Genomic DNA, 24,196 nt, shown 5'->3' on the forward strand with positions numbered 1-24,196 from the left:
AACATGTGATCATAAGTAAATTATGTATAAATCAGAAAATTTATTTAATTAACATTTATTATGTGTATTCCAAAACAATGTCTAAATTTTATAAGGTGTCTTATAATAAGATGCTTACTTTCTTTAGAATTGGTTTAATAATTTCCATTACGGGAAAATTTTATAATATCATGTATCTATGAACTTTGTAATATAGAAGAAAATTATCACATTAGTAATATGTAATAATTAAAATTTTATACGAATAGAAGAATAATAATTTTAAATTTTCGATCATGAAAGACAGATTTCAAACTTAATGTCTCGTTGTTTTTATATGTATGTAGTTCATAACAACGAACAAATCTAAATTTAAACGAACATTACATCTTGGAAGGATTCAACTCATATATGGTGCTGAAAAGAGGAGTCATTTCAGAATTCAATTTTGGAGTAGATAAATTTAGTAAGATAAATAGAATAAAATTTGTTTATACTATAATATGCAATATTGCATTATTTATAATTTAAAATTCAAATAAGATATCCCAATGGACAAAAATTATACATTGGATGCTTTTGACAGAATTATAACATACATTAACTCTTTCAAATTATGAAAATCTCAAATTGCATGCATTGGGTGTCAGACATTTCTGATTATTGAGGGTAATATACATGTTTATTGATAGTAATTTAATGTCCATTTGAAACTCTTTTGAATCTATCTTTTTTAATTTTTTTTGTGCTCTCTTATTTGAATTTTTAATAAGACAATTCAAGATATACAATATACATATGGTTTTGGAAGAAAACTACAACACATTAATTCTTTCAATTAAGGTAATTTCGAAATAATAATTTGGGATAAAAAAAATTTATGATTATTAAATGGTAAATTAATGTTCATTGAAAAACCTTGTTATAGTGATAACTTTTAACACTCAACAAATTTTATTTTTAAAAAAAATTAAATATCGTATTTCTTTTTTAGCAAGTAATCTGGGCAGGAAATTACATAAAATAGAAAAATTTATTTTTGAATGATTTACCTCATGAGTGACACTGAACATTGCAATCATTTGTATTTTAAATTTATTTATACAGTTTTTAATTAAACTGATTGATATAATTAATAGCAAAATTTTTAATATAATTTATGTTTTCAATAGAGTTTAGTTTTAATTTGAGCAAAAAATAAAAAACATAAATTACATTTGAATTAATATAAAAATTAATTAAATTCAAAATTGAATTAAATGAATTGATATAATCAATGCAAACAATAATTGAAGTGATCATTTATTGCAGTACACATATGTCAATATTTATGATAAATCTTTCTTTTTTTAGAAATGACATTTGGCGGGAAATTAATATTTTTGGCAAAAACTCTGCTTTTATATATATAGATATTACAAAATAATCTAAAATTTTCTTATTAAATAATAATTATATTACATAAAAAACAAGTTTATTGTGCTAAGAATTACTGTCTGGTCTTCTTTTTTTATTTTGAACAAGAAACTTGGGGCTGATTTGAATAGTCATTTTATAATTAATAATAATAATATAATAATAATAATAATATTATTATTATTATTATTAGCAGCAAACGATAATGACGTCCTTGAGGCTGACTTGCACTCTCAGATCATAATCTCTAAATCCTTTGTTTGACCAAACTCCATAATTCAATCATCATTTTCACCGCTCTCTCTCAAATTCAAATTCAAATTCAAATTCAGGTTCTCGACAAAATCAGCCAAGAGATTTTAGCTCAACGCAGAAAACGTGGACAAGGTTCTCATCGATGTTCGCCCCTACCTCATCGCAGACGGTGGTAACATCGATGTTGTATCCGTTGATGATGGCATCGTTTCGCTCAAGCTTCGAGGTGCCTTTTTCTTTTCTTTTGTTCTCGATTATATATCATCTCATCTGTTTAATGGAAGAGGGTCTTGTGGAAGCTGTCATAGCTCCACCACCACCATGAAAATGGGCGTTGGAAGGGTTCTCAAGGAAAATTTTGGGGACGCCATCAAGGATATTTCCCAAGTAGACGGATCCCAGGGCAAGGCGACCTCCGTAACCGTAGATGTCAGTTTGTTTATTGGTTTGTATAAATCTTCGAATTAATTTGTTGTTTGATCGACGAGTTCGGTCCTTTGCAGTCGGTGAACGCTCATCTGGACATTCTGAGGCCGGCTATCAACAACCATGGGGGAAGTGTACAAATAATATACATTGTCGATGGGCACTGTATTGTCAAGTATGTTGCACACCCCCCTCCCCAACCATTGGATCTGGAATTCAAGCTGCCATCAAAGAGAGATTTCCAGACATTCTCAATGTTCGTTACACCACCTAGTTTCATTCGGTGTCATTATTCTAACAATAAATATAATACATTTTCCTACATATGTCTGGTAGTATCAGACTACATTTTTTGGTGCTGCCTCCCCGCCAATTATGCACTCATCATCAAAAGCCCGCTGTTGTCCCCCCAATCATCATCCTGCAACTACCAAATATAAATACACTTAGAAAAAGATACAAATAAACATTGTACTCACGCATACATCAAACTGATAGTTATGTAAACATAACTATAGATAATGGTCCAGTGAATGACTCACATTTACATATACTATTAATCTGAGGCCTTGAACTTCCTTGGCCTTTTGGATTGAGCAGGTGATGATGGAGCTTCAGCTAATCGCCCAGACCCCTTCAGATTACAAAATAAATAAATGCCAGTATCACCAACTTTGCTACCGATTTGTGAAGAGACAAAAACGAATGACAAAAACCGTAAAAAAAAAAAGTATACCTTACGCTTTTGATCCCTTTTGCCAAATCTTTCACCTAAAATTAACCAAATCCAAAGTTAGAAACGTACCATGATCATTAAAACATGGAGGCAACAACACACACCACAAAAATCAAACAGTTAGACGACGAAATAGGGGTGGAATTTTAAAGTTCACTATATGTTAATATTACCTACAAAACTTGTAGGATCAGGTGCAAAGGTTCTATCAAGCTCCGCAGCTCGCTGTGAACGCTGTTTATGTTATAACATTACGTCATTGCTTGGTCATTGTCAGAAGTAGAAAGGAAAGGTAAATTACATATACAGAGCAAATGAGTTTAAATTCCAACCTTAGGTGGTGTACCAGGAGTTTCAGCATATGCACCATCACGATATGATGACCCTTCTGCTTCCTTGTACTGCAACTGATAATTGGAAAAGATGGAAGGTTATGAAAAAGTATAGTGCCAACATATAATTAAATTAAGATGACCAATGTCAAAAGACATGGGAAGAACTTCTTCAATGATGGAGCAAGATTTTGCAACTTCGAACCAAAAACATGAGCATCTGTTAAGAATTTTTCTAAAGAAATCCATCCACAACCTGTCCATGCTTGAATGTTATTTAAGTTTTGCACCTCTGAGAACAAACAATGATGTGAAACTACGACCAGCTGTTGTCACAAGAGACACCTCCAGGCAAACATTTTTGCAAAATGTTCGACAATGATTTTTATCGCATCCCCTAATCACATAAATATTATGTAACGGTTTGGAAGAGCAGAAAATCCATAATCCACATCAGTATTCTAAAAAACGGTAGGTGGGCGGCCACCCACCCACCGCCTACCGCCTAAGCGATTTTTTTATACCTAAATATCTAATGTTTCTTGTTTATATCTGTATTTCTCCAATAATTCATCTATATCGGATTCAAACTCAAAATCAATGACATATTCTTCCTTTTTATACGATACAAATTGATTGAAAAATATATCAAACAATAATTTTTAAGAAATTAAAAAACAAAAAAATTCTATATATTATATTAGATGGTCGCCCAGGCAGCTTCTAAAAATCGAGGCGGTGAGCAACCGCGCTGCCTTTTAGGACACTGCCTTTTAGAACACTGATCCACGTGAAACTATCTAGACAGAAAATAACTTGACCAAAGAATAAGACACCAAAATGAATACATCCTATATCATGGTAATATTGGGCAGATGTGATATTATATCAGACATGATATGCTTAAGTGAGCAAACAAAATTTAAAACCCACAAAAGATACATGTAAACGATGGGAAAACTAATAACCTGTTTCTGAATATTCAATAGAGTCAATATTTCCTTTCTTAGTTCGAGATGCTCTGAGCACACCGCCTTTGTGGGAACCCTCGGTTTTAAATTCACCTAGAAAGGAACAGATGATTCAACCATACAGTGGAATAAATACAGTTAGCAGGAACTGTTAAAATTAGTCAACATATATATTTTTTAAGAAATTAATCGTTATTATCATTCCAAATTTCATGTAAAAGAATGAACAATCAAAGTCCATATCACTGACAATTTTAAGACAGAAAATTGAATGGGTCTATTAACGTACAAATAGAATTTGAACCTTCCACATATCATTTCCCCTTAAAAAGTAAATAAGCTCTTCGATCACAGATCTTCACGTATAACATTTTGTTAGAATTACTATTATTTTTTTCTAGTCAGATTTGTATTTAGGATTTTATTTATTCATTCTATATTAGGATTTTATTTATTCTATAATAGGAAAAGGTGCTAAATCCGAAATCCGGATTCTAAGCCTAATAGAAATAGGATTAGTAGAATCTTTTATTTTAATTAGAGATTTGGTAGTGATCTATACCATCTTTCTAATTACCGATTATTCTTGTATAAATACCATGTTTGAGGAATAAAATATTCATTCAGCCAAATTCACAAAATTCACATGGTATCAGAGCTATAATCGATCCGATACTTTAAACCTTTCTTCTTTTCCGATTGCTCTTCTATTATGAGCTACCCGGAATTTTTCTTTGGAAGCTTTATGGCTGAGTCATCTTCCCCGAACACTACAATTGATGGTGAATCTACCACAAAACCCACTGGTGGAGGCCACTCTTCCACCAATCTTAACCAGAATGAAATTTCCACCAATTTTTTGATCACTACCCATAAGCTTAATGGTACCAACTTTCTGCAGTGGTCCCAATCGGTCACCTTGTTCATCAAAGGACGAGGAAAAATTGGCCACCTCAATGGTACCACGACTGAACCTGCCAAAACCGACCCGTCCTACAATGCCTGGGAGATTGAGAATTCCATGGTATGTCGTGGTTGATCAATTCCATGGAGCCCTCTATTGGTCGCTCCTATTTGTTTCTACCTTCAGCACGAGCTTTGTGGGACGCTGTCAAGGATACGTATTCAGATGTTGGGAACTCGGCTCAACTCTATGAGGTGACTACTAAGATGCGGGATGCTAAGCAAGGATCCAAATCTGCCACTCAATATTTCAACGATCTCATGGCCTTGTAGATGGAATGCGATCTGTACTATGACTTTGAATGGAAGTGCTCTGCGGATCATGCTCGGTTCCTCAAATTGATCGAGAAACACCGTGTCTTTCAATTCCTTGCTGGCCTTAATAAGGATCTCGATGAGGTTCGTGGTAGGATACTTGGCCGGGATCCTATCCCGACTCCGCGGGAGGTCTTCCCCGAGGTTCGTCGTGAAGAAAGCCGCCGTACGGTCATGCTCGGCTCCGAAGTCGCCTCTTTCGAGCCCTCTGCCATGGCCACCCAGGCCCCTGCCCCAGCCAAAGTTCGAACCAATGACTCCTGGAAATCGGGCAAATCTGACTATTTTGAGTGTGATTACTGTCATAAACCGTGGCACACTCGGGAGAAGTGTTGGGCCCTACATGGCAAGCCCCCAAAGTTACCATCGAGCTCGAAGACTGCCGGAAAAGGTGTCGCTGTGGCTACTACAACCTCTCCAAGGTCTTCTGCCCCTGCTCCTACGATTTTTTCCGCTGATCAAATTCATCAATTGCTGAGTCTCCTCAAGCCTACTCCTGCTTCCTCATCGACTTCCCATGTTCGTCAAGGTAACATCCCTCGAGCTTTAGCTTCGCTCTTACACCATCGGCCATGGTTTATAGACTCCGGTGCCACCGATCACATGACGGGATGTTCCTAGTTGTTTTCTTCTTATACTCCCTGTTCGGGTCGGGATAAAGTCAAGGTTGCAGATGGCTCTTTTTCTTCCATTGCTGGCAAAGGCTCCATTACTATCTCACTCACCTTAACCCTTACCTCTGTTTTACATGTCCCTAATTTACATTGCAATTTACTATCCGTCAGTAAATTAACCGCTGATCTAGATTGCTCCTTACACTTTTCCCCTAATGTCTGTGTTTTTCAGGACCGTCGTTCGGGGAGGATGATTGGCAATGCTAGACGAGTGGATGACCTCTACATCTTTCACCAAGAAGACGGCGCTGGTCCCATTAAAAATCGGCCTTTACACTTAGGCTTTTTTTCTTTTTCTAATATTTGTCCAATTAAACTTTTACATTTTCGATTAGGTCATCCGAGCTTTCATTATTTAAAACATTTGTACCCTTCTTTGTTTACAAATAAAAATCCGTCTTCTTTTCAATGTGATATATGTCAATTGGCAAAGCACCATCGTGTTCACTATCCCCCACATCCATATACACCTTCTGCTCCATTTTCCCTTATACACAGTGATTTATGGGGTCCATCTCGGGTCCCGAGTTATACCAATAAAAGATGGTTTTTAACATTAATTGATGATCATACTCGATTTTGCTGGGTATTTATTCTTAAAGATAAATCTGAGGCAGCCCTCACATTTAAAAATTTCCACTCCTTTGTCAAAACTCAATTTCATACCGATATTCAAGTCCTACGGACTGATAACGGTCGTGAATACTTTAATTCCATCCTGGGGGAATACCTTATCTCTCACGGAATTCTTCACCACAGCTCTTGTCCCGATACCCCCCAACAAAATGGTGTCGCAGAGAGGAAAAATCGCCATTTACTTGAGGTTGCCCGCTCCCTCATGTTCCAATCTAAAGTTCCTACTCGTTTTTGGAACGATGCCGTGTTAACCGCTGCCTATTTGATTAATCGGCTACCATCCAAAGTCCTTCGCTTTAAAACTCCTTTTACATTATTTCAATCCTACTTCCCGCTAGAACCGCTCTTTTACCTCCGTCGACCCTAAAGTTTTCGGTTGTACTGCCTTTGTCCATAATACATCCCCCACTCGCTCCAAGTTCGATCCAAGAGCAATAAAATGCATTTTTTTAGGTTATGCTCCTACGCAAAAGGGCTATCGATGTTATAATCCCATCACTAACAAATCTTTTGTTAGCATGGATGTTTCGTTCTTTGAAAACATTCCTTACTATGACTCGGTTACATCTCAGGGGGAGTGTGACCTTCCCGACCCTATTACCATACCATTACCCACTCCCCTCGTAACTCCACCTTCTTCGGTGTCGCCCCTGCCCTCTGACCAGGCCCCGGTTCTTCAGGTCTATTCCCGGCGCCGCCCTCCTGCCGATCCTTCAGGTCATGCCACTCCTCTACCACTGCCTGATTCCACTTCGACCGACGATCCAGGTAATACATCTTCTCCCTTACCTAACCCGGTCTTTACTGATTTGGATGTTCCGATTGCTCTGCGAAAACCGACGCGGGCTTGTACCAGGACACCTTTATACCCCATGAATAATTTTATTTCCTTTGCTCACCTTTCCACTTCCTATCGAGCCTTTGCCTCTGCTATACAGACTACCCGTGTCCCTACCTCTATCGATGAGGCCATGGAGGATCCGAAATGCAAGGAGGCTGTTATGTCGGAGATGGATGCCTTGACTACTAATCATACGTGGGAAGTGGGTGTGTTACCCGCGGGGGGCGTGCGGTTGGCTGCCGCTGGATTTTTACAATCAAATATCATTCCGACGGTTCAATAGAGCGCTTCAAGGCTCGGTTAGTTGCCAAAGGTTATACCCAAACTTATGGGGTGGATTACGAGGAGACCTTTGCCCCGGTGGCTAAGCTTAACACTGTCCGTGTTCTACTCTCACTTGCCGTTAACCTTGATTGGCCTCTTTATCAGCTTGATGTCAAGAATGCTTTCCTAAACGGTGAGCTTGAAGAAGAAGTTTATATGAAGCTCCCTCCGGGCTTCCTTGCAGACTCTCCTCCGGGTCATGTTTGTCGCCTTCGTAAGGCTATTTATGGCCTTAAACAGTCTCCTCGGGCTTGGTTTGGGAAGTTTACATCAGTCATCACTACCCATGGTTATTCTCAGGCTCAATCGGACCACACCATGTTTTTTAAGCACTCTTCTCAGGGTCTGGTTTCGATTTTGATTGTGTATGTCGATGATATTGTTCTTACCGGCAGTGATCTTCCGGAGTTAGCAAGGCTTAAAGGAATTCTCAGTTCTACCTTTGTTATGAAGGACTTGGGACCGCTACGTTATTTTTTGGGAATGGAGGTCGCACGCTCATCTGAAGGGATTGCTCTGTCCCAAACCAAGTATGTTCTCGACTTACTTCGCGACACAGGTCTCCTACATTGCAAACCTGTTACTGTTCCAATGGATCCTAATGAGAAATCGTGCGACGTTCCTAACGCTGTTCCCGTGGACAAGTCTCGGTACCAACATTTGGTAGGCCGCCTCATTTACCTTGCACATACTCGCCCCGATATTGCTCACGCCGTGAATGTAGTCAGTCAATTCATGCATGACCCTTATGAACACCATCTTCAGGCTGTTTTTCGCATTCTCCATTACCTTAAGGGTACTCCGGGTTCGGGCCTTCATTTTCGCAAGAATTCCTCTTGGAATGTGTCGGCCTATACTGATGCGGACTGGGCAGGTTCGGTTCATGATTGCCACTCCACGTCGGGTTACTGCACTTTTGTTTGGGGAAATTTGGTCACCTGGAAGAGCAAGAAACAATCTGTTGTTGCCCGCAGTAGCGCGGAGGCAGAATATCGAGCTATGACTAACAGTGTGTGTGAACTATTGTGGCTACAGATTCTACTTCAGGAGTTGCATCTGTCCTTCACTACTCCTCTCCGGTTATTCTGTGATAATAAGGCTGCTATCAGCATTGCTCATAATCCAGTCCAACATGACCGGACTAAACATATCGAGATTGATCGTCATTTTATCAAAGAAAAGATTGACACCGGGGAAATTTGTATTCCGTACGTCCCGTCCGATGGTCAACTTGCTGACATTCTTACGAAAAATCTTCATCGACCTCAGTTTGACTCATTTAAATCCAAGTTGCGCATGATCGACATCTATGCATCAACTTGAGGGGGAGTGTTAGAATTACTATTATTTTTTCCTAGTCAGATTTGTATTTAGGATTTTATTTTATTCATTCTATATTAGGATTTTATTTATTCATTCTATATTAGGATTTTATGTATTCTATAATAGGAAAAGGTGCTAAATCCGAAATCCGGATTCTGAGCCTAATAGAAATAGGATTAGTAAAATCTTTTATTTTAATTAGAGATTTGGTAGTGATCTCTACCATCTTTCTAATTACCGATTATTTTTGTATAAATACCATGTTTGAGGAATAAAATATTCATTCAGCCAAATTCACAAAATTCACACATTTAGTCATAAAAAACTCAGAAATCTTGCCCTTTAACAAGTTAAAAGGTATGTTCTTCCAGAGAATGTTTTCCAACTTGTGAGCAAATAACAAAAAAGATAAGCCCATATCACATGTCCACTACCTAAAACATTTACAACAAACTATAACAGAAAAAGCGCATAGAAATGTGCTAGTGTCCAAGAAGAAGAAAGCAAACCCCAAGATCCTGCAAAGTCTGCTCGACCCGCTTAATAGTCCTAAGTCCTGCCGATGAACTTGCAGCTTGAACCATTTGCTCATGTGCATATGATCTTAAGTACACACGCATCTGCATATTTTATTAATCGGTAAAACTAGAAGAAAAAAAATCTTCCTAAGGGATGGCATCCAAATGTAAAAGAACAACCGTGAACCTAAAAAATCCAGGATAATTGCAGGGAGAAACTAATTAAAGATCCCCAGCCAGAAATCAAAATAACAAGAAAACTAAAAGAAAAAATGAAAATCCCAATAATCCCCTTGCATTAGAAACTGTTGTCCAGTGCTATGTCACGAAATAGAAAAAAGAGAGAAAGAATTCCAGCATTCATGAGTGAATTATGGTCTCATGGGCACCTATCTTACAAGTACCGATCAACCAGGTAAACAACTAACATGAAAAGCGAGACCAGAGCGCTACCACAACAATTTTGGATCAGAAAAAAACGTGGAGCAGGAAAAGTTATAGGCATCAATAACTTAAGCAGCTAAAAGAATGCCACCAAAAAGATAACAACAGGAAGATGATAATGAACTTTAATCTTATTCAAGCATACCAAGCGAAGAGAAGAGATAACTGTAGCGATTTCTGCCACTGGATTTGTGACCACAGAAGAGGGAAACAGGGGATCCATAGAAGGGGAAATGTTATCAGCAGCAGCAGTAGCCATATCAGTACCAACCAGTCCAGTATCTGAAATAACTGGCAATTCTGGCTCTCTGGAAGCCTGAAGAACAAGAATGAAATCACCTAAAATATAGTAAATAACAAATAAAGGATGGGAAAGGCAGGCAATTCGAATGGCTAATAATTGGTAGATCTGATCCCGGAGTTCTGTGGCTGATTTACATTAAAACTTATGAAGGCTTAAGATCAATCGAACAAATGATGATGATGATTTCGTACAAAACTTACATGGAATCCTACTATCCTTAATATTTAATATTTGTGATTTAGATATTCTTCTGTAAATGAGGGGGTGAGGGTCTAACCTTTATTGTCTTCCGTGCCTCAGATATTCTCTTCGCTTCAGCAAGAACCTAAAGATGCCAAAAGCTGAGAGCAAGCACTCGGAAAAGATAAACTAATACTTGTAGGATCATTACTTTGTCACCGAGATATAAAACCAAAATTCACCTCAACATCTCTCCGCTCTTGCTGCTTCGTGTGAGAGAGTACCAAAGACAATGCACGCTTCCGCTCAATTTCTTGGGACTTGTTGTAAGGCTCCTATCATTGGAAAGGCCGACGTTTCACGCAGAGCATGATACAAGTGTTAACTATGAGCCTAAAATGCTAAACATGCACTTACTCTAACAATGAAAACCCAACAAAACAAATGTTGGATGATCATACATTTACACAAAGCAAGAGAGTGGTAGAGTAACTCTGTAATAGGGGTGCAGGGATACAAGAAAGGCTATAGACCTTAACAAGAGAATGCCCCGCAACATCACCAAGAGATGGAGCCCTAGCAATCATAATAGCTCGAGATACTGTACGAATGAAATGCAAGATAAGCATCAGAAACTTGTTAAAGATCATATGATTAAAAAGCAAAATGATCAGTTGCTCCATATTTAAATGCTCCCTTCAGGTTATCCAACAGTGATATCAATTATGTAAAACAGTAAAATACCACTGTAATATCGATTCTTCAATTCCTCCACAGTCTTTGATGAAGGGAACCTATCAGCTATCACAATGAAGCGAAGATCAAACCGCTCACACATATCAAATAATTGGTCTGTCTCTTCCTTAGTCCAAGCCTAATGCAACGTAAAGTAAGATAACAAGAAGCTGCATTTGAGTCACCTCATTACAACAAAAGCTCAAGTACCGATCATATTTAATCTCATTCTTTCAGTAACACCAAATAGTTAGGGCCATTAGTTAATTGAATATTCAAAAACACCTACCTTCAACGTGAGGTCCAAACAGAATGAGTATGCCTCATTCTAGATTGTAGGCAAAAGAATGTATATTTAATGTTATTGATAATTAATTTATTACTACCTCCCAAATTGAGTCAGTTTACTGCTTTGGTTCTCCACAAACGAAGTTAATTTCTAAACAAATATTTTTTTAAAAATTATCCATACCCGAAAGGTATGATGCTGCAATTAAATATCAACGACCGCACCTACTGTATCTGAGGGTACAGTTGTACAAATCAAAAACTTTCCGCCCATTTAAATTAGAACTTTCAATACTGGGTGGATGAACCGAAGGAGTATTATATTCTTAATATAGCAGAGTATTGCATACTCAGTTAATCTTACAAAAAATACCTTGAACAACATTACACATGCTACTTATATTGAAATTTTCATATCAAAAAGTGAAACTATGTTATCGGAATCACAAATAATCAGTGAGTTTCCTAACTAATCGGTGTAGTTTCTCAGAATAGCTTAAATATATTATGATTTTCACAAACTGAATCAAAAGAGGTAGGTCGACAATAATTACAAATTGATTCATTGATCTAAAATCTGAACCAAATACAAAAGAGCAGCCATTTGGTCCATAATTAAAGAACCATAATATTATGCAGTTTATGAATTATTGAAAAAGATGAACACGTGAAAAGTCAAATCTAAATCCTTACAGGATCGGTCAAGCACTTCTCGTACTCCTCATCAGTGTACTTTATTACATCAACCGACTGGGAGACATCACAGTTCGGAAAAGTCAGTTGATGAATATATGAACAGAGAGTCAGAGGCCAAATTTATCTGTTGGGAGATGTTTATCATGTGGAAAATAGAATGTTTTGGCGTACCTTATTGAACTTTGAAAATGAATAATCACCCGTTGGTGGGACACCATTCACAACTCTAACCTATGAATAAAAAACAGCAAATACTACAACAGTCCCGCAAGTAGTAAAATTCCGAAAGTCGATCCTACTATCAAGTGAAACACACCCAATGATAGAGCGGCAAGTTGTCTTTTCTGGCAGAATTCGTAAAAGGAAGCCATTGCCATGTGATCTGAAGAAAACTAAAAGCATATAAATAAATTTAAAAAACTAAGAAACTTATGTCTAGAACAGAACACACGTGAACCTTCTCGTTTTCGGATTGCGCTTTTCTTTTCAATTGATTAAAATCAACTGCGGGCATCAAAGGCGCCAGCCCCCCTGTAAGAGCGTAAACCTACGGCATTGCATTCCATTCCATTCAACAGCTGAAAACACATAACATTCCAGTGTAAGAAGAAAACAAAAATCGAAAGAAACCTCGCGCGAAATGCCATCAGGCTTTCTCTGAGATTCTCTGGGAGCCTTGGACTTCTTTTCTTGTGATGGCAATGCACTCTTGGACAACCCCAAGATGTCTTTGGCATCCATCGCTTGAAACCCACGAGTTTCTTGGAATTGGACTCGACACTGATGAAGAACGCGAGACCTAAACTGAACCCTGCCCAATAACCCGCTGATTTTATCCCTCGTAAGTCGTAACCATTGTGAACATGAAATTCAGCGGAATCGGGCAAAACATGACAAAAGTAAAAAATTTAAGTTAAAAGGAGAAACTTTGGGGACCGTACCTCTCCATTTTTTGCTGCTTAAGTAATTTTTCAAGTTTTCCAAATCTTTCTTAATTGGTTCCTGTCGTTATGTTGACTTCAAAATTAACGCTGACCCACATCATGTGCATCTCACGTGATCTATTCTTTTTAAAGGCAGTCGATTACTCCCCAAATCATTTTACTGGCAGCCCCTACGACAACCCTAAATCCCCAAATCAAAGAATTCAGCCCCTACGAAACCCACGGCGAACTGGAAGAAAATTTAGCAATTCCAGATTCAATCTACTACAACATCTGCCATGGTAAAGGCTTTTAATTATTTTCCATGATTTTGCTGTAGGTTCTCGATTAGTATGTTCGTAGCATTCTTATTTTATATATATATATATATATACATTTTGGAGTATAAATTTCGAAGGTGGTTTAGCACTATTTTTCTAATTTGTTAGGCACATCTTGGTAGCATAATTATAATGCTTGGATTTATTTTATTTGGTGTAGTTTTTTGGAATTATCCTACTTAGTTAAATTTAATTTTTGAATTTTGATAAATTTTTCAACAGATTACTAGCATTATTATTTTATTACTAATTTAGTGTGTATTTTGTAACTTTCCCTGAGTTTTTGTATGAATTTTTTGTTGAAATTTGAAAATTCTTATTTAATGTAGAGGAAAACATATGTCGTATTTGTTGGACGAAAACCCGGTGTTTACGACAATTGGGCGGAGGCTCAAGTGCAAGTGAGTAAATACAGTGGAGCTTCTCACAAATCCTATTGGACTAGAGAAGAGGCATTGAAATCATTCGATGATTATATGAAGAAACAATATGTTGGAGCTGCTACTTATAACTGTAACGAGGCAAAATGTTCAAGTTCAACATGTGATGCAAGTTCGAGTAAAAAACCAATAGAGTATGAAAGAATAGCCCACTTAGTAGATGCTCAAATGGAATTGGAACGTGAGAGTCGCAAAAATGCACTGAAAATGGAAGAGTTATCTAAAGAGATCAAAGAAATACTAGAGTCTCTACACCTTGGTGAAGATAAATAGAGTAGTTATTGCTTCTGTTGGTGGCGCAGCTAATGAGGCACATCTAAGTGAGGAAACGAAAGAAGAGGAGGAGAGTGATGATGCATGTGTTTCTATCATTTTCAATTATGTTGCACTTGTGTTGAAACTAAGTTTGTTTTTTGGATTATGGGATTTGAATTAAGAATGCAACAATTAGTCTTTGACAATGACTTGAGTAAGATGTTTAATATTCATCTTGTGTTTGCAACTTTGATTGGCCATTCTTTGTGTCCAATTTTTTATTTGCATTATTTTTTCATGAAGACAAGCATAATTTACTGGAAGCTTAATATTCATCTTTGTGTCCAATGTTTAATATTGTTTAATACTGGAAGCTTCAAGAAGACTAGAATCATTCTTTGTGTCCAATGTTTAATATTGATCTTGGAAGCTTAGCATAATTTACCAGTGGCCAATCTTAAGAAAAGTAGAGAAACATTCCATGAAAAAAAAGAAGAAGAAGATTCGTACCATTCCAAGAAAAAAAAATGTCCACAACCACTAATTTCAGGGATAAAAAAGAAAAACAACTCAATGATTCCGTAAAGCTACTAATTTCATAACCACAACATTCACTTCCATAACCATTAAAATTCAACAAAAAATAAATATGTCCACAACCACTACTTCCATAAAATTTAGAATCCAACAAAACAATAACATGTGTTTTTTTTTTCTGTGATCATATCCACAACCACTACTTTCATCAACATTTACTTCATCAACCACTAGTTCCACTTGATTCTATCGTTGTTTATTTTCTTTGATCATCCAATGAGGCTCTCAAATTTGATACAGTTACGTAGTTCATTCCTCTTTTCACAATGACATGCGTTTGTTTGTTTAGTACTTTATGGACCTGAGAAAAAGATTAAAAAATTGAAACATTTCCAACTCAAAAAAATAAATGTAACATGTTTAGTTGCACTTACATTCACAGATGAGATTGTGTTGGAGCTGCCACTAATTGTTACTCCAGTTGCTCGTTGTCGTATTACCTGAAAATAATCATTTAAATCGAATAACTTGTAAAAAAATTATTTTCACTTAAAACAAACATAAATACACAACAAATTGTTGATAACCTGCAATTTTTTTCTTTTTTTGAATGCTGCTTCAGCACGTTCTGCGATTTTATTGGATATGAATCTTTCGCTTTCATCTGACATTGAGTCGCCTTGTGTAGTCGCACCAAGCTCGGCTTCATTGCATGTTTGTGGTGCAGATTCTATGTCACCTATTAAATGCTAAATATTATCATGCTAAAAATTAAAATAAGAATCTTAAATAACACAAAAGTAACTCCTCAACATCACCTATATCCATTTCATTGTAATTTTGTGGTGTTTCAGTTTCACCTCTGTCCATTTCATTGTTCTCTTGTGTTGCCCTATCTAAACCACTTGCTTTAGATATGTTGCAACTCCTTTGATTGTGTCCAAACCCACCACATGTCCGACATTTGTTGTTTCGTTTCACACCTTTCAGCTTTGATTGTCTTGAAGCTGGAACTTCATTAGGTTGTCGCCATCTCAGCTTTAATGGCCTACCAACTTTTTCCTTATAAATTGGTGGTAATGGAGGGATTAATTGGCATTCAGGCCACAGGGCTGGTCCATTAATGTAGAGCCCAAAATCAGTATACTTGAAACCCGTGCATTTATTTAATTTGTTAAATTAATTATTTAAGTTTAAAATGATTTTAGAGATGCATGATTTATGAAATTGCATTATTTTAATTATTTATGATTATTTGATGCACGTTAAAATATTTTCTCGAGTTTATGTTTCAGGCGAATATTCGATGCGGGATCGAGGGAAAGAGACCCGAGACGATTTTTGGCAATTTTAAAATGTGGTATTTTATTTCAAGTCAAGAAAATGGCACTTTTAAATGATTTATGAAGTTTTAACATTTTTAAAGCCTAATTTAAATATTAGGTGATTTTAATATTTAAACTTTTAAAGTTTATCAATTGTGGATTTTATTTTAATTAGAGGATTTTAGTAAATTTATTATGGGATTAGAATTTTATTAACTTGATAATTGGTTTAACATTTTAATTGGCATGATTAATTAATTAATTAAAACACCCCACACCCCACACACATATATTCACGTATACACACACCACACACATAAACATTACTTGGTCAATTCCTTTACTCTATTATGGTAAGAGGAGAAGAGAAGTTTTCTTGAAACTCTCTTTCAGCAGCCTCCATATCACCATCTTCCTCTCCAAATTTCTTTCAATAATCCTTCGTTGATTTAGCAGCAAAAATCGTGCCTCAAGTCGCCCGGATCATTTCCCGCACCGTGTCGCTTCGATATTCACCGTATCGTGAGTTTTATAGATCAAAGGTATGTATATTTTTTCGTTTTATGCATCGATCTTGTCATAGTAGATATTTTGATGTATGTTATGCGTGAAAGTTTGATTATTATGAGCAAAGTTTGAGCGATTATGCATTGAATCGATTTCTGAAACATTTTAGATCTCAAAAGACGTTTTTGCTGTCATTTAGGTTCCTGTGTAATTTCGGTTCGTTTTCTGAAATTATTTTCAACATAAAAAACGTAGATCTTTTTGATACCTTCGATTTGATATAAAATTCGTAATTTTTGGACAAAAAACGAGTGAGTGATGGTTGTTTTTGTGTGATTGCTCAAACCTGCGATCTTATGAAAATGATGTTCTTCATGTTTTGAAGTTTTTGAGTTGTAGGCTTCGTTGGGCACCGCCGGGATTGTGTTACTGCATTTAGATATGTTATGGGATGTGTTTAGGTGTTATTTGGTGGTTAGTTTGGGTCGGGATTGGCTTGGGATGTAATAGAAGTCGTAGGAAGCGAAACAATGTCGAATTACGGGTTATTGTGGTATTGAAGTTGCTTGTCGATGCTTGGGGACGTTTGGGGTGTTTGTACGGGTTTTAATCAAGGTAATAGCATCTTAGAATGAGTCTTGAGGTGTTGATTCATGGTCCTTAGGCTTGGGTTGGAAGAATGAATCATTAAGTTAGTGAATTTTCGTGAATTTCCATGTCCAGCATGTACCCGGACCCCTTCCCAAACCTCGACACGGATTCCATGTCCTTTTTCCTTCAAAAATACGAAATTTTCGTGCCTACCCGGACCCCTACACGGGGTTCGTGTACCCCCTTTTATAAATATATATATATATATATATATATATATATATTTTTTTTTTTAAATATGAATATAAAATATATGATTTGTTTTGTGGTTATGAATGTAAAATAGAGGATTTATTTTGGGGTTCTATGTCATGGTTTAGTACGATAATTAAACGAGGTCAAGTCCCGATTGATCTAGAATGTCATAAGCTATTTATTTAATTCGGTGGTGAGCATGAATACCTACGTCTAAGCTATGAAAGATAAGTGTTTGAACTCATGTTAGTATGTGCAGCAGTGGCCCCAAGCGAAATCCAACGAATCCCTCAACGCCAAGTAAGTATGTTCGACGTGCAAAAGAAAATACTTTTAAGTTTTTGAGGTATGCTAAATGTCTTGTGACCAAATTATGAACGAGTTTGGATGTTGGCGAACGTGGTCGAGGACCTCTCCACCCCGGTAAAGTATGACCGGGTTTAGATCAGGATTGAAAAGCGGTAAAGCATGAACAGAGACCAATCCACCCAGTAAAGCATGACTGGGGATCTCATGTATGTGGCAGTGGATTCTCCCTGTCAGCCCAGTACTGTGGTTTAGTCTGATCAGGCACATTTATGTATGGGTCACTTGCTTTGAAACATATCTCTACGCAAAAATGATGTATGCATGTTCAAGTATGTATGATGCAATTATGTTTATGAAAAGTTTTATGATATGATGGCACGTCAATTTTATGTATGTAAGATTAAGTTTCAAGTATGTACGCTCTATTTTAAAGATGCATGTGGTTATATTACGTATTACTTGTTACTTTCAGTTTATACATGTTGAGTCTGTAGACTCACTAGACTTAATCGATGCAGGTGAGGATGATGTCGAGGAGATGAGGGGTGAGGACCAATGAGCTGACTTGGGCTGCGCAAGAGGCTAAACCCGAGGACCGCCCATGTTTTAAGATTTTATGCATGTTCAATTATTCTGATTTTAAGGAGTGATGTTTTCAATGTTTTAAACGTTTACTTCTCGCAACTGTTATTAGTTGTTTTATTCCAAATATTTTAGACGAGCAAATATTTATTAACAAAGTTTGATAATTTATACTTATTTAAGAAAATTTTTATTTTTCCGCAAATTTAAAGTAGTTAAAAATTACGGTTCGTGACAGTTGGTATTAGAGCGGTGTTCTTGTAAAGGGTTATGCCTTCTGCCAGTTGCGAGAAGCTCACGAAGTCACACCTCAAGTATGTAAATTTTAAAGTTTTAAATTCTTTCATGTAGTAAGCATCAAGTCACGATTTCAACATGTACATGTTTTAAGTTCAAATTTTGTGCATCCTACGACACTGATATTAGGTTATTGTATGCTGGGTTATGTGTTGGATAAATTTTAGAACGGTATGCCTCCTAGACGTTTGGTTGCCAGTGCAGCAAGGGATGAGGACAGAGAGGCTTGTGATGGGGAGAGGGCCACTCCTCCTCGCCCACCGCCAGATATGCAGGCATAGATGTTTGCAGGTATGACTCAGTTCTTCGCACAGTTTGCAGGGAACAATGCTGCAGTGGACACAGAGGCGAGGCCCAAACCAGAGGCAGTGTATGAGAGGGTTTAGGAGGATGGATCCGAAAGAGTTCTCGGGGACTACTGACCCGATGATAGCTGAGGGATGGATTAAATCCATCGAGGTGATTTTTGATTTCATGGAGCTGCAGGATGCAGATAGGGTCAGGTGTGCCACATTCCTTCTGTCAGGAGACGCCATGCTTTGGTGGGAAAGTGTATCAGTGTCAGTGAACTTGCAAACACTGACGTGGAATGGGTTCAAAGAAGTTTTCTTGTGGGGACCCGGACGCTAATTCATTTCTTAATCGTCTGTGGGAATAATTAAATCAATTATAATAAACAGGGTCTAATTTTTTTTTTTTAACATACAAGTGTCAAATGCGGAACGTAATGGAATTCATTCGAATATATACATCGAAACAAAGTACAAGTCTTGTACCGTATACAGTCATTTAAAAGTAAGGGTTAACAACTACATATCAAGTGTTCAAACCCTATCTAAAATCCAAGTCCGTAGTCTCCACTCTAATCACGATCTCTCTTCATCTCCTCGACCCTGATCCTGTCCCACCTGTTGCCATGCACACATACAAACACGACAACAGCCGGATAACCCCGGTGAGAATCACATCCCAGTATAAATCAACGATACATGCAATCATATAATCAATATAAAGCATGGAACAAATATCAGTAATATATATCAAAATCTGAAAACATAATTCAATATAAATCTGTTAATCAACTCCTGACTCTATATCTCATACTAGACTCATTCCTAGTCTAGGGATCCCGGTTTCCAGATGTTGGCATACTATATCGAATTTCAGTAAAAGAAGTAAATCCACCTCTAATCAAACATCGATATAAACCAAACATCCAGTGTCTTGACCTATCAGTCACAAACTTTGGCAACCTCCGCCAATCACTATTCGGTGACAATGTGCAATGGGTCAGTGACGATTCCATCACCATTTGACCCTTCTGTCACAAGACCAATCGTCTAATACATGCTTCCTATAAATCAATAGAACAAGCATATTAGTCCAAATCAATGTACACAATCACAATCAGTATGTTGTTTAGGGAAACTCAAGTATTTCACACTCGAGTCATTCTCCCGGTTCGACATTGACTTATACCTTTCTTTAGTTGCAGTTCTGACAACGTTCAAGTCTGGAATTCGAAGTCTGTCAATACTCAATCTGGCAATGACAATATCAAGAAGTACAATATCAATATACTGCTTAATTCAATACCGAATCTGATCAATCTGAATCTAACTTAAAATCAACGGCATAACGGAACAATCTGAATATCTCTGTCAATACAATATCAACAGATATCAATTACCACAACTCATAATCGACACAACACAAATCTGATATCAATCTCAATCAAATAAACTCTAAAAATAATAACAATTCCATACTGTATCTGTTCTTCAATCCGGTTTCGATTATACGATGTCTAACATGTCGAGAACACCATATATGAATCATATCCGATTCTGACAGTATCATAATTTCAAATCATATCAAAACGTAATAAAACTTACGTCCAGTTGAAGCTCTCATCGATAAAAACATGGTACTGAAGTCGGATTAAAAATCAGACGGACAGATCGAAATATAAAGGCTTAAGGATTTTCTTCTACTTTCCTGAAGCTTTTCTCGTTCCTTACCTTTCTTCTTTTCTGAAGAATGACATATATATGTATATATATATATCCTACTTGCATGTTCAAGAAACGTGTCTTATTTTCACACCTTTCAGGCGGCGCTCGGGCGGTCGAGAATTACCGTCCGGGCGCGGAATGTTCTGCCCGATCACTTGTCTTGATATGCATTGGCGCTCGGACGGTCACAAACTACCGCTCGGGCACCAGACTTTCTGTCCGAACATGTTCCTGTTGAACATTGGCGCTCGGGCGGCTCTTTTCTACCGCTCGGGCGCCAACAGTTCTGTACAAAATATTCATAAATCACATGCTTCACCCAATCTGGTCTCGGAATGGTCCATCTTTAAACACAGCAGTTCAAAATCGATAATCTCAGATTAATAGAATGCAAATCTCGGGCATTACATTTCTACTCCAAGTACTTCACTGATGAAGTACGATCCAGACTGACCAGGGAGTTCATGACGCTGCGACATGGAGACAACAGCTTAGCAGAGTTTGTGTGGAAGTTCGAGAGGGGGTGTCACTTCGTGCCCCTAATTGCAAATGATGCTCGGGAGAAGCTTAGGCATTTTATTGATGGGTTACGACCGATCTTGCGCAGTGATGTGAGGGTCGCTGGTCCGACTTCCTATTCCGTTGTCGTATCTAGAGCCTTGATGGCAGAGCAGGACCAAAGAGACATCGAGAATGATAGATAGGGCAAGCGGCCCTATCAGGCACCTCAACAGCAGCAACAGCAGCGACCCCAGTTTAAGAGACCTTTCCAGGGACAGCAGGGGAAGAGGTCATTTCAGGGACCGCCGAAGGGCAAGTGTCCTATCCCTCAGCAGAAGGCTCCTCAAAGGCCTGGTAATTTCCCGATGTGCTCGAAGTGCAATCGCCAACATCCGGGACAGTGTTTGTGGGGATCGGGCAAATGCTTTAAATGTGGAGCCAGTGACCACATGTTGAAGGACTGCCCACAGTGGATGCAGCCGACCCAGGAAAGGGTGACTCAGGGAAGGGTGTTCGCCATATATGCTCAGGAGGCGGACCCAGTCACGACCTTGTTGACTGGTAACTTATTTAATTCAGCACAGTCTTAGTTTTGCCATGCATGTTTCGTACTGATTTGGGATTATTAGTGTGCTATTTAGTACATTTGGTGTCTTTCATTACTTGAGGTTAAGGTTAGAATTTTGGGATATAAGTTTTGTATTGTGCTAACGCATCTCAGGAAATATTTTCATAAAGAGATTGGCCACGAAGGCCCTAATATATTTATGTGCCACTCACTCCTTTATCTCGGAGATGTTCGCTAATCATTTGGACATCAAGTCCATTGGGCTCGACGTGAATTATTATGTGACAGTCCCATCAGGGGAAGAGTTATCAGCTACTAGTGTGGTCAGAGACATCGATCTTGAACTACATGGCCACCTAGTGTATGCCGACTTGATTGTGTTGCCGATGCCAGAATTCGATATTATTTTGGGAATGGACTGGATAACAAAGAACAGAGTTCTTATTGACTTCCAGAAAAGGTCAGTGTTAGTAAGACCGTTGGGCATGGAGAAGTTTCTTTTTGAGCCAGACAGATGGAGAAGTTTCCCTCGCATGATCTCTTGCATGCAGGCACAGAGACTTATTCACAAGGGATGTCAGGCTTTCTTGGCCAGTATTATTTCCGCACCTGACGTACCCACTCCGTCGATATCTGATGTGCCAATAGTAAGAGATTTTCCTGACGTTTTTCCAGATGACGTCACAGGCCTTCCACCAGAGAGAGAGATGGAGTTTGCCATTGATCTTGCGCCAGGCACCGTGCCAATCTCTAAGGCACCGTATCATCTAACTCCAGCTGAGATGTTAGAGCTCAAACAGCAGATTCAGGAGTTTCTTGACAAGGAATTTATTCGCCCTAGTTTCTCACCATGGGGCACACCGGTGCTCTTTGTGAAGAAAAAAGATGGGAGCATGAGACTGTGCATCGATTACCGAGAGTTGAACAAGGTAACGATCAAGAATAAATACCAACTACCAAGAATCGAGGACCTATTCGATCAGTTGCAGGGAGCTACAATGTTCTCTAAGATAGATCTTCGATCAGGGTATCACCAGCTGAAGGTAAAGTATGCAGATGTTCATAAGACAGCCTTCAGAACCAGATATGGGCATTACGAGTTCTTGGTGATGCCGTTTGGACTGACGAATGCTCCAGAAATTTTTATGGACCTCATGAATCGAGTATTTCAACCCTACTTAGATCAGTTCGTCATAGTGTTCATTGACGACATTCTTATATACTCGAAGAGCCATGAGGAGCACAGTCAGCATTTGAGAATAGTGTTGCACGTTTTGCAGAGCCACAAGTTGTATGCAAAATTCAGTAAGTGTGAATTTTGGTTGGATAAAATAGCATTTTTGGGTCATATAGTATCTAGCAGTGGTATTGAGGTGGATCCAGCAAAGGTGGAAGCCGTTAAAAATTGGGTTGAGCCGAAGAATGCATCAGAGATCCGCAGTTTCCTAGGCTTAGCAGGTTACTACAGAAAGTTTATTCAAGGATTTTCTTCGATAGCAGTGCCACTCACCTCATTGACCAATAAGAATGCCAAATTCGTATGGAGTGAAGAGTGTCAGAAGAGACTCGATACCTTGAAGCAAGCTCTTATTTCGGCGTCAGTTTTAGCCATGCCATCAGGGCAAGGAAAATTTGTGCTGTACACCGATGCATCTAAGCTCGGATTAGGCACAGTGTTGATACAACATGGTCGGGTTATAGCTTATGCTTCCAGACAATTAAAAGTACATGAAAAGAATTATCCGACTCATGATCTAGACTTAGCTGCCGTGGTCTTTGCGTTGAAGATTTGGAGACATTATTTGTACGGCGAGAAATGCCAGATATTCACTGATCACAAGAGTCTCAAGTATTTTCTTCACGCAGAAAGAACTTAACATGAGACAAAGACGGTGGTTGGAGTTGGTAAAAGACTACGATTGTGAAATTAGCTACCATCCAGGGAAAGCTATTGTTGTGGCAGATGCTTTGAGCAGAAATGTAGCAATCTTAGCACAACTGTCAGTGCAGAGACCTCTTCAGTCAGAGATTCAGAGGTTTGGCTTAGAAGTTTAACCTAAGGATCGAGCTCCCAAGCTGTCTAATCTGACAGTCCAATCTTCTTTGTTAGACCGAATCCGTAAAGGACAGCCTTCAGATGAGCAATTATAGAAATGGAGTTTGAAGGATCAGACCAAGGACAGTGTACTTTACACAGTGTCTGATGATATTGTGAGGTACAGAGGGAGAATGTGTGTGCCTAGTGTTGATTCGATCAGAGAAGATATTTTGTCAGAGGTACATACATCTTCGTATTCCATCCATCCAGAAGGTACCAAGATGTACAAGGATTTGCAGATGCTGTATTGGTGGCCAGGTATGAAGCGAGACATCCGCCGATTTGTGTCTGAATGT

At 38.1% G+C, this 24,196-nt stretch overlaps 1 protein-coding gene and 1 long non-coding RNA gene across 6 annotated transcripts; one reads left to right on the top strand and one right to left on the bottom strand.

Annotated features, from left to right (window-relative positions):
* The first annotated feature begins 1,601 nt into the window (after window positions 1–1,601).
* Window positions 1,602–2,324, top strand: LOC142543734 (uncharacterized). 2 transcript variants are annotated; one of them, XR_012819819.1, is made up of 2 exons: window positions 1,602–1,876; window positions 1,937–2,324. It is a non-coding gene; the product is annotated as an uncharacterized LOC142543734 (long non-coding RNA). The 2 variants fall into 2 exon arrangements; XR_012819818.1 differs by having other exon boundaries at window positions 1,602–1,822.
* On the bottom strand, window positions 2,299–13,261 carry LOC142543732 (SWR1-complex protein 4-like). Of its 4 annotated transcripts, none has more exons than XM_075651143.1 (17): window positions 12,987–13,259; window positions 12,814–12,903; window positions 12,673–12,738; window positions 12,528–12,587; window positions 12,354–12,410; window positions 11,382–11,511; window positions 11,171–11,238; window positions 10,880–10,972; window positions 10,735–10,782; window positions 10,299–10,469; window positions 9,701–9,811; window positions 4,113–4,208; window positions 3,145–3,219; window positions 2,986–3,046; window positions 2,813–2,847; window positions 2,619–2,710; window positions 2,299–2,497 (listed from the first exon to the last, which is right to left on the bottom strand). In XM_075651143.1, exons 1-16 carry the CDS (start codon window positions 13,095–13,097, stop codon window positions 2,633–2,635), a joined length of 1,350 nt encoding a protein of 449 aa, XP_075507258.1. In that variant the 5' UTR covers window positions 13,098–13,259; the 3' UTR covers window positions 2,299–2,497; window positions 2,619–2,632. The 4 variants fall into 4 exon arrangements, with proteins under 4 accessions (XP_075507258.1, XP_075507259.1, XP_075507256.1 ...); XM_075651144.1 differs by having other exon boundaries at window positions 2,299–2,503; XM_075651141.1 differs by having other exon boundaries at window positions 2,619–2,847; window positions 12,987–13,261.
* Window positions 13,262–24,196: the final 10,935 nt, after the last annotated feature.

The sequence above is a fragment of the Primulina tabacum genome, chromosome 4 (assembly GCF_025594145.1).
Source record: "Primulina tabacum isolate GXHZ01 chromosome 4, ASM2559414v2, whole genome shotgun sequence".
NCBI classification, from domain to species: domain Eukaryota; kingdom Viridiplantae; phylum Streptophyta; class Magnoliopsida; order Lamiales; family Gesneriaceae; genus Primulina; species Primulina tabacum.